This window comes from Athene noctua, chromosome 2 (genome assembly GCF_965140245.1).
Source record: "Athene noctua chromosome 2, bAthNoc1.hap1.1, whole genome shotgun sequence".
NCBI lineage: Eukaryota > Metazoa > Chordata > Aves > Strigiformes > Strigidae > Athene > Athene noctua.
In genome coordinates this window covers 6,864,012-6,874,243 of record NC_134038.1, presented here as the reverse complement: position 1 = coordinate 6,874,243, position 10,232 = coordinate 6,864,012, and the positions used below count along the sequence as shown (strand labels likewise).

Here is a 10,232-nt window from a genome sequence, read left to right as displayed (position 1 = left end):
ATATATATATATATATAATTTTTATTTGAAGATGAAATAAAGATTGAAAACAAGTCAAGGCATCTTTGTGTTTTTTCACCATGTCCTTCTATGAACTTGTCCAAAAAATTTGATGTTTTTGTTCTTCTTTCTTCCAGAATGATGGTGCCATTCCAAGCTAGACAACTGTCACTGAAAAAGAAATGGCTTCAAGGACCAGGTGCTACTTCAAAACACAATATTCCTTCTTTGGGTCTTTGGGATCAGGATAGATTCCTATAGGAGTTGGGATTCATCTGAACAAATGTAGGTTTCAATTAAGTAGATAGGTAAGTCTGATATCATGCATAGTCAGTGGAAAAGAACAAACCTAGAGAAAATTAGACCAGAAGAGTAAAATATGTCTGATAAATCACACCTTGAATGTGCATCCTTCCTTCCCACTGATCATAAAAGGAGTTAAATTCCCACTATTAGATCACAAACAGCCATCTACACCACAATTGTCTAAAGTTAAGTGAGTTGCTACTACTCTGTGTTGAGTTTTTCAATAATTTACAAGGGATTCTTTTTACAATGAGGGTGGTGAGACACTGGAACAGGTTGCCCTGAGAAGTTGTGAATGACCCATCATTTGGAGTACTCAAGGTCAGGTTGGATGGGGCTTTGATCAACCTGATGGTTGATCATGTCAGGGGATTTGGACTAGGTGGTCTTTAAAAGTCCCTTCCTTCCTTCCTTCCTTCCTTCCTTCCTTCCTTCCTTCCTTCCTTCCTTCCTTCCTTCCTTCCTTCCTTCCTTCCTTCCTTCCTTCCTTCCTTCCTTCCTTCCTTCCTTCCTTCCTTCCTTCCTTCCTTCCTTCCCCCAGTCTTTTCCTCTCTTTCAAAGCCCTGAGATCCTCTGTCTTTGCTTCTCTTTTCCTACACGTGGGCTATCACCCTCACCTTTCCTTCAGAGAATTTACTCATCTGGGCTATGGCCCATACTTCACCTTTAACGCTGGAAAACATCAATAGTCACATGCACTTCACCTGCTGGTAGCAGGAGATCCTCCATGCTGTTTGTAAGACTTCTAGATGATAAAGAAACAATCCTGCATTGCTGTCTGGTTTTTTTCTTAACTAACTTAAGAATTCCATAGAAGTGAATGGACTTTCACTTCAAATTCAGTTAACATTAAGGTGAGAGTTGTCTCTGGGCATTGACAAGCTACAGAAAAGTTATGGTTGTCCCTCCTCTGTCTGAGTTTTTGTAAAACTGTCTTATCCTCTAAAAGTGAGAGCTTTACTTAAGAATTTAAGCACCGCCCCCATAGATATATCAAGCCAAGAAGAGCTTGCTCAGTTTGAAGGAAAATCCTTGTAGCAATACTGCTAATGTAAGTAAATATATTTTAAAAGGCTTTATGTGAAAGGACAACACATTAAAATTCCAAAGGTTGAGACAGAAACAAATATGCTAACTGTGCTGTTATTTTTCTATTTGTTATGAAGGTAATTCTTAATGTATATTTCTCTATATAAAAATAAAAAATAACTTAGATATTATTTATATTATACTGATGAAGAAGATTTCTTTACAATATAGTCTACACAATTAGAGTGAATTTACAATACTGAGAATCATTATCAAGGCAGCATCCCATTAAAAAGAATAAGAAAAAAAAAAAAAAAAAAAAAGAGAGGGAGGGTGTTCTGACAATCTTAAAATGAATGCTCAGCTAGACCATTACTGCTAATATTTCCCACAGTATTCTGCCAACATTAAGAAGATAAAATCTGTGTCTCATCATTTCACAGGAATGACATCTCCCAGATTTTTCTGAGATTCCATAGAAGCTCTTTGCCATAATCCACCGGGAGCAAGATGTATGGATCTAATACAAATCCACGCACAATCCAACTCCAACTCTAATATCAGACTCTGAGCCATGGAAGAATATTATATGTATAGAAACATGGAAACCTTTAGGTATGTTTATCCACCAGTCAGAGCCCTGGTAGCAGTATAGAGTGTGAAAATGAACATACTGGAAGGCCCACCAAATTCTGCAGCAATACAAAAGAGACTTTTTCACATTTCCCTTCTCTCACGATCATGCAAACAGAAGGCTGGGGATGCTGTCTAATGTACAAGGCAAGGCAAGAAGCCACCAATCTGAATGTAAGGACAGCTACTCTGGCATATTGTCAGACTCAATATACTCAAGATTGAAAAAGTTGGTGTGTGAGACCTTGAAATAAGCACACTCCTTTGTACAGTCTGTATACATATATACACATATATACATACAGCATGTATATATGTGTGAACTAAACCCTCTATTAATGTTTTTCAAAATTTTATGTTGGCAAGACTCCTGAGCATTTTCAGGAGCAGACTCTCATACAGCACACTGAAGCTTGCTGATGGTTGTAGATTGCTTTTTTTTTTCTTTTCACATACCCCCTTAGAAGTCTGTGCCTCAAAACCACTGCACTGTGTAACAGCTTAACCTACATGTCCCATTATATTTAAAATTCTGTGAACAATTTACCAAGAAAGAAATAAGTTCTGAAATATATGTGTAGCTGGCACTAAAATGTTGAGGCCGAAAGGTGATAAAGACTTCCCAAACAAGAAGCGGGAACCAGTTGTTCTTGATTCCTGTCAGAATTTATTTGTTAACTGGGTAAATCCAGCTTTTAGCTTTAAGCTGTCAATTTATTAAAGGAGGGGGGAAAAAAAAAAAAAAAAAGAGAGAGAAAATAGCATCTACCTGTCTAATTCAAGTACTGAGGTAATAGTTAATGTTTAAAAAACTTGTCAATATTGAAACACATCATGTATCTGTTTCTATATAATTTCTGCCCCTTTAAGGGTCAGATGGCTTTTATGCGCAATATACCTTCAGACTTTCGGGTGATCTTAATCTGCCCCTTTAGTATACACATTCTTTCTCCTTCCTACTGTAAAAACATGCCTACATTGTCAAACCATCCGTGTTCTTTAGCAGCCTTTACCAATCCGCTAGCAACTCTTTTCTTGAACTATTTATGTGTAGGTTTTCCACTTTTCTTCTTTTGAAAAAAATCTAATTTTATTTTTTTAATGTACAAATATTTTGCTATGGTTGCAAGATTTTTTTGTTTTAACTTTTTAACTTTCTTATTTCAGAAATCTCCATATCTGGTGATTAATTTACTGATGAGAGTCTTTACACCTGAAACTACTTTTGTCTTTTTCTTATATATAGTTTTTCACAAGTTTTAAAGAGGGCTGGTCACTTATGGTTTTAAACAAACTGTGTTTGCATTAAAAAATTGCCTGCCTTCCAAACAAAAATAATTGTAAAGAATTATTCACTTTCTCTTCTTTGAAAAAAGTGCTGTGACATTGAAAATTTATCAAAATGTTATGAAAATGTATAGAAAGTTATTGAAATTTGTTGCTTTAAAACTGATAGCTTTTTGATAAAAATTGTAATGAAAAATTGAAAAAAACCTAAAAAAGTGAAAAAATTGGTTCTTTTCCAACCCTTAAAAACAACTTGGATATCTTTGTATGAATAAAGTTTTAAATGTTTCAACCAGCTGTAACTATGTCATTTGGACTGTATATACCACTGCAAATGGGCACTAGTAAAGCATTAACAGAGCACTGCAGAAGAGCCAAAGAACACATCCTCATATTTTTTTAAGCTTTCCACAATCCTTACCATTCTATATCTTATTTTCTGTTTCAGTTTTTTAGGGGTTATTACTGGCTAGATTTTTAATTTCATATCAGAGTAATAAATTTTAAAAAAATAAAAATTTGTTGGGGTAAATCTACTTAGATACAAATGTAAAAGTAAAAATTGTACCTCTGAGGCTATAAGCACAATAATGATCCTCTATAAATGTAAACAGAAGAAATGTTAACAGATGCCACTGATATTTTACAAGTAATCCAATAGACTCCTCTTGGTTTGTCAGCTTCTAACTTGAAGAAAATTCTGCCCAACTTAAAGTTGGGTTGTTTTTTTTTTTTAAAGACAAATATCAAGATTTCTTAATTCTATGTTAAATATTTCACTCTTTTCCATTATTTGAATGCACATATGTTACAAATTATTACCAGTATTGGAACAACCCAAATATTTTCTTTCAACAAATAGAAACATTGAAACTTTCATAAATGTTTTTCAGACTTCTCAGTTCATCACAAAGGAGGTTTTAACCTGAGTTCGTATATGCTTGTTTCCTCTTGTGTTAACTATCCCAAGAGTGCTACAAATGTATAGCTTTACTAATACATAAATAAGCATTGAATTAAGGACAGCCAAGTTCCTGGGTTAATATTCAGGAGAAATGGGAATCATATTGGTCCAATCACATTTAAAGAATTAGCCGCCTTATTCTGATTCTGAACTTCAGAAGTGGCTCATGTCTTTAAGTGGACAAAGAACATAGAAACTGAAGAGGAATATTTATTTCTTCCAAAAGCACCAATATTTGGAAGCTTGAATGCCTTAAAGCCATAGCACTTTATTCTCTGAAACAGAAATGGAAATGGAGAGTTTGAAAGTCCCACCTGATCTCATTTCTAACACTGCACTCTTGTCTAAGGGATTCTCCTCCACTCAGTGAATGGGTTTGCCTCTGTTACCCCATACTTCAGGCACTATTTGAAGTAGTTGAGTCCTGCCACGAGGAAAAACTTCTCCAGGAAAAGTTCAGAGTCCAGAACGGCAATGTGCGCAGCCCGGCCTATCAGTGTGTTGGCAGTGTTTGGCAGCGCGTGGAACACGTTGTGTCTGATCAAAGTGCAGTCCTTCGCCTCAATCAAAGGCTGGAGCAGGTTGTTAATCATTTCTGCATAAACAGGACCTGCAAAAGAGTTTAGATGTCACACCTACATGCCAAAGCTGACAGATCCCCTTTTTCCTTCCAGTATCATTTAATCACAGTTGCAATGAGAAGGAAAATGGATGCAAGGACAAAATGCAAGAGATAGCAGTCCATTCCAAAGATTTGCCAAGTGTCGGGATGATGTTTATCTAATAGTGGCACTGGCCATCTGAAGAGGTGGGTTGAAGCTGAGTGAGACACTCTCATCATTTAGTCTCCTTCCCTCTGTGGTGGAAAAAAATGCTGAAGGAAGAGGGTTGGACTCACACTGCCTGTGAATTCAAATGCAAAAGGGTCTTGGAATACATAGAGGTCCATTCGGGTTTCTCTGGGGAACCTATTGCAGGAAGTACATCATGCAGATAGTTGAGGAGTTTATGGGGCAAAAACAATGGCTCAGGAAACTTGCAATCATAAATGATCTACAATGAATGTAGATCCAGCTCCTGCCAGGTCAAACATCTCCCTGAGAAACAACCACTGGAAAAGAGAGTTAGAAAATTACCTTTTAATTCATATATGAGGTTGGATAGAAAGGGCTGTAATTTAAGTAAGATGTGTGAAGGCAACCATGCCGATTATTTGGCCTGAGTGTCTCTTTCTACTTCCAAAAAGCATCCCCATTTCTAGGTAATCACATATGTGAAACAGGTATGAAATTACACTGAACACTATTTCTGGAAGTAGTACCAAACTGAAGCCATGAAACATTTTATAAATCAGGGATACTGCTAATAACAAAGGCAATATCTGGGACAATACACAGCCTGAGATCACAGGAGGGCTAAGACTCTGACAGCCTGAGTCCTGATGTGCTTTACAGATTTTATCACAAACTGATATGATTTTACATCTGTTCCTTAAATTACCTGGCAATCATCAACTATCAAACATGAAAACAAAGGGAAAACTCCCTGATTTTGGGTGTGCTGAGAGAGATTTCTTTATGTGAAACAAAGGGGAGACAATACTAGTAAATTAGTAGACTGCAGAAAAAAAAAAAGGTCAAGAGATGGTTCTATTATCATCACTTTTAAAAAGATAAATTAAAGGGAAGGGGAAGAATCGGTAAGAAACTTTTGATTATGGCCTGACTGAAATTTGTTTTCATCAGACAAATGGCTTAAAAAGCTTCTTTTACTGATTTCAGTAATTTCCTGTGGGAAGAGAACACTTTCTTTCTTATCAAATAAACATGTGAGTTTTCACCATACTGATGAAAAACCCTTGTAATGCAATCTCTCAGTTGCACAAATACACAACTCCTGAACAGCTTTGTAAATATAGAAAGGATCTTAAACATACCTGTGTGTCTGTCCTTAAGTGCATTTTTGCACATTTCTATTCTTGCTGAATGAAAGGGTACATATCTGTCTTGTGGTGAGGCCACTAACACAACATTTTTAAAATACTGAAGACCTGCGGCAAATGCATTAAATACATTTATCACAATGATGCACAGCGATGAAAATACATACAGTGTCAGCATTACTACTTCATGTTCAAACACCTTTGAAAATCTATAGTGCAAAATAATAATAATTAGAACATGCAACACAAGCTTAGAAAGATTCATAATAGATTAAAACAATTTCTGCTACTTCTGTGAACTATGTGTTATCAACACTCATATGGGTTAATTGTACGTCAACAAAAAAACTAAGAACTGTCTCTGAAAAAAGGCTTTTTACTGAAACTTTCATCTTGCAAATATTTATGTGTCAAAATATTGGAACACATGTACAGACTCACTACAGTTAATGAGTGGTTTTGGATAAATAAGTGTTCACAGGAATGGGGATCACATTCCAAAATAACACAACAAATTAGTACAATTTTCAAATAAAATAGAGAGAGGGAGAAGAAGAGGAGCCAGCTTCACTGCTATGATGTCATAGTATTACATCAGTGTTGAGGGAGCCTTGGGAACCAGTCCCTGCATTCAGCAGTGCCTTGATAAATGCACACTGCTGGTACATGGACTGGAAACCAGGAATCCTCCCTCTTCCCTGGAGGCAACGGCGCCACTGATAGACTGTGGAAACAGGCTTTCACTGTTTGCCCTGTCTGTGGTCTTTTGAGCTCTCCACCACCCACACTCAGCAGAAAGATAGGAAAGGGGACACAGGTGACCTAGTAGACTAGATAATCCACAGAGAGTACTCTGAATACAGAAGGGCCATGGGTTTGACCTTCACCTTTCCCCTCTGCCCCTTACAGGAAAAGGACCAAGAAGAACCAAGTCGTTTCATTTCTAGATTTTCATAGAAAAGTTGTCCATCACCACCACAAAGAGTGCTGCTGCAGCTTTTATTAAGCCTGGCTGAAGCTATTATTTTCTCATGCAATCAAACCAGCTGAGTTTGTGTCAAAGATAAAAGGGAGGAGAAGCAACAGTGATTATTACCATAACTAAAATTTTATGTGAAGAGGTTCAATAGGGAATAATGTTTATTTTTTCATTCAAGACAAGCACAAGGAACATTTAAAGAGATGAAAAAATAGCAGGGACTTTTACTTTAAGAAGAAAGTCAGAAATTGCTGGAGGTTTAAAGAGTTATCTAGGGAATTAGCAAAAATACTGCTTCTGATATTTCTCCCTTTGTAGGTGTATTGGATCTGCATGGCAAGGTTTTTGGTAGAGGGTGTCTACAGGGGTGGCTTCTGTGAGAAGCTGCCAGAAGCTTCCCCCATGTCCCACAGAGCCAATGCCAGCCGGCTCCAAGACGGACCCACTGCTGGCCAGGGCTGAGCCCATCAGTGATGGTGGTAGCGCCTCTGGGATAACAGATTTAATAAGGGGGAGGAAACACCCAACAACTGCAGAAAAGCAATTGCAGCCAGCAAAGACAGCAGTGAGAATATGTGAGAGCAACAACTCTGCAGACATTGAGATCAGTGAAGAAGGAGGGGGAGGAGGTGCTCCAGGTGCCAGAGCAGAGATCCCTGTGCAGCTTGTGGTGAAGACCACAGTGAGGCAGTTTGCACCCCCACAGTACATGAAGATCCATGGTGGAGCGGATCTCCACCTGCAGCCCATAGACAACCCCATGCTGGAGAAAGGTGGATGTGTGAAGGAAGCTGTGACCCCACAGGAAGCCAGCTGTATCCTGGGCTGCATCAAGAGCAGTGTGGCCAGCAGGTCGAGGGAGGTGTTTCTCCCCCTCGACTCTGCTCTCATGAGACCCCACCTGGAGTACTGTGTTCAGCTCAGGTGCCCACAATATAAGAAGGACATGGATCTGTTGGAGCGACTCCAGAGGAGGCCACAAAGATGCTCCGGGGGCTGGAGCACCGCCCTGTGAGGACAGGCTGAGAGAGTTGGGGGTGTTCAGCCTGGAGAAGAGAAGGCTCCGGGGACACCCTATAGCGGCCTCCCAGTGATTAAAAGGGGCTATAGGAAGGATGGGGAGGGGCTCTGCATCAGGGAGTTCAGTGATAGGAGGAGGGGTAACAGTTTTAAACTGTTAGAGAGTAGATTTAGATTAAATATTAGGAAGAAGTTCTTCACTGAGTGGGTGGTGAGGCCCTGGCACAGGTTGCCCAGAGAGGTCGTGGCTGCCCCCTCCCTGGCAGTGTTCAAGGCCAGGTTGGACGGGGCTTTGGGCAACCTGGGCTAGTGGAAGGTGTCCCTGCCCATGGCAGGGGGGCTGGGACTAGATGGTCTTTAAGGTCCCTTCCAACCCAAACCATTCTATAATTCTATGAGCCAGGCAGGAGCAGTCTGTTCCTGAAGGACTGCACTCAGTGGGAGGGACCCACGCTGGAGCAGTTCATGAAGAACTGCAGTCCCTGGGAAGGACTCGCATTGGAGAAGTTTGTGGAGGACTGTCTCCTGTGGGAGGGACTCCACACTGGAGCAGGGGAAGAGTGTGAGAAATTCTCCCTCAGGGAGGAAGGAGAGGCAGAGACAATGGGTGATGAACTGACCAAAAACCCCCAAGACCTGTCCCCATGTGCCATTGCAGAGAAAAAAACAGGAGTAAAGCTAAGCCTGGGAAAAAGTGAAGTGGGGGAAAGTGTTTTAAGAGTTGGTTTTATTTCTCATTGCCCTGCTCTGATTTGAGTGGCAATAAATTAAACTGATTTCTCAAGTTGAGTCTGTTTTGTCTGTGACAGTAACTGGTGAGAGATCTCCCCCTATCCTTATCTCAACACATGAGCTTTTTGTTATATTTTCTCTTTGACATCTAGCTGAAGAGGGGAGAGATAGAGCAGCTTTGGTGGGCACCTGGCATCCAGTCAGGGTCAACCCACCACAGGAGATTCTTTCACCTACTTTTGGGAGCAGGGTACTAGAGTAGGGGCACCTCTATTTTGACTCAGTATGCCAGCTCATATGTTCACATCTGGACCTACCTACTTCGTCAGATTTTTCACATAAGCATCTACCTGGATCATTCTGACTTTAAAGACAACTCTTCACAATTTCTGCTTTCTGCTTTTGCAGGGACAAGACCTTCATTTATAGCTTGTTAGATCTCCAGTCTACCAACATAACAAAAACCAAATTGCTTTGACTCACAACACATGCTTGAGAATTCTTTGCTAGGAAATGTGATCTTCCTCTGTAGACCCAATTTTATTTTAATATGACAGTAGTAAAGCAGCCATCAACTATACTCAAAAAAAAAAGAGAACCAGGGAATCAAAGGGAAATTTCAAATAAGGAAATTCAAATAATGCCAAGATAGAACAGCTTCCTGTCATTGATTATATCATGTAGTGTGTTCATGAAATTATGAAACACCTCTATGTCTGTCAGACTAAGAATTAAGAAGTTATATTCATCTTAACATAGTCTTTATTTATTTTTAGCAATGTACCAAAGTATGAGAAGAAAAAATAAATCATCAGGTACTGACCTTGTGACTACATAATTAGCACCAGTTTGCTCACACACAAAATTAAAAATAACTGATAAAAGAAAACATTTGCCAAAACAGAAGGATCATACTTGCTTTCTTTTCTTAAGAAAAGTCTGATTTCATTTATTCATGACAGACCAAGGAAGGTATAACAAGATCTCTATTTAGACATCATTTTTCCAGTGTGAGGCTATACATCTCTCTGTAGTACAAAAATGTCACAATAGACATGAATAAAATTTGTTTTTCATCTCACAGAGTCATATTTCCTAGAGACAACAGATGTTAAACTTAAAAAATATAGTAGAAAAGGAAAAAATGGTTTTAATCTAGCAACATAAATTAAGCAACGGTGGCCTGTCAAGAGTGATATTTCTTTCTTGCAGAATATAAACTTAGGTGTATGTTTACTCCATCATGAAAGTCTTATTTGGTGCTAACAGTTTGGCAAATATATTCACTGATAACTGGCACAGAAAAAAATGCACAGATAAAATTGATATCAGGTTTTAGA

At 38.8% G+C, this 10,232-nt stretch overlaps 1 protein-coding gene across 1 annotated transcript in view; it reads right to left on the bottom strand.

Moving 5' to 3' along the window:
* Nucleotides 1-4,190: 4,190 nt before the first annotated feature.
* The window catches only part of FAM135B (family with sequence similarity 135 member B), a 212,955-nt gene continuing 206,913 nt past the window's right edge, over nucleotides 4,191-10,232 (bottom strand). The window contains exons 19-20 of the mRNA XM_074898392.1: nucleotides 6,156-6,269; nucleotides 4,191-4,829 (exon numbers count right to left, since the gene is read on the bottom strand). Coding sequence (XP_074754493.1) covers nucleotides 4,624-4,829; nucleotides 6,156-6,269 — 320 coding nt within the window. The 3' untranslated portion in view covers nucleotides 4,191-4,623. The remainder of the gene's footprint in view (nucleotides 4,830-6,155; nucleotides 6,270-10,232) is intronic.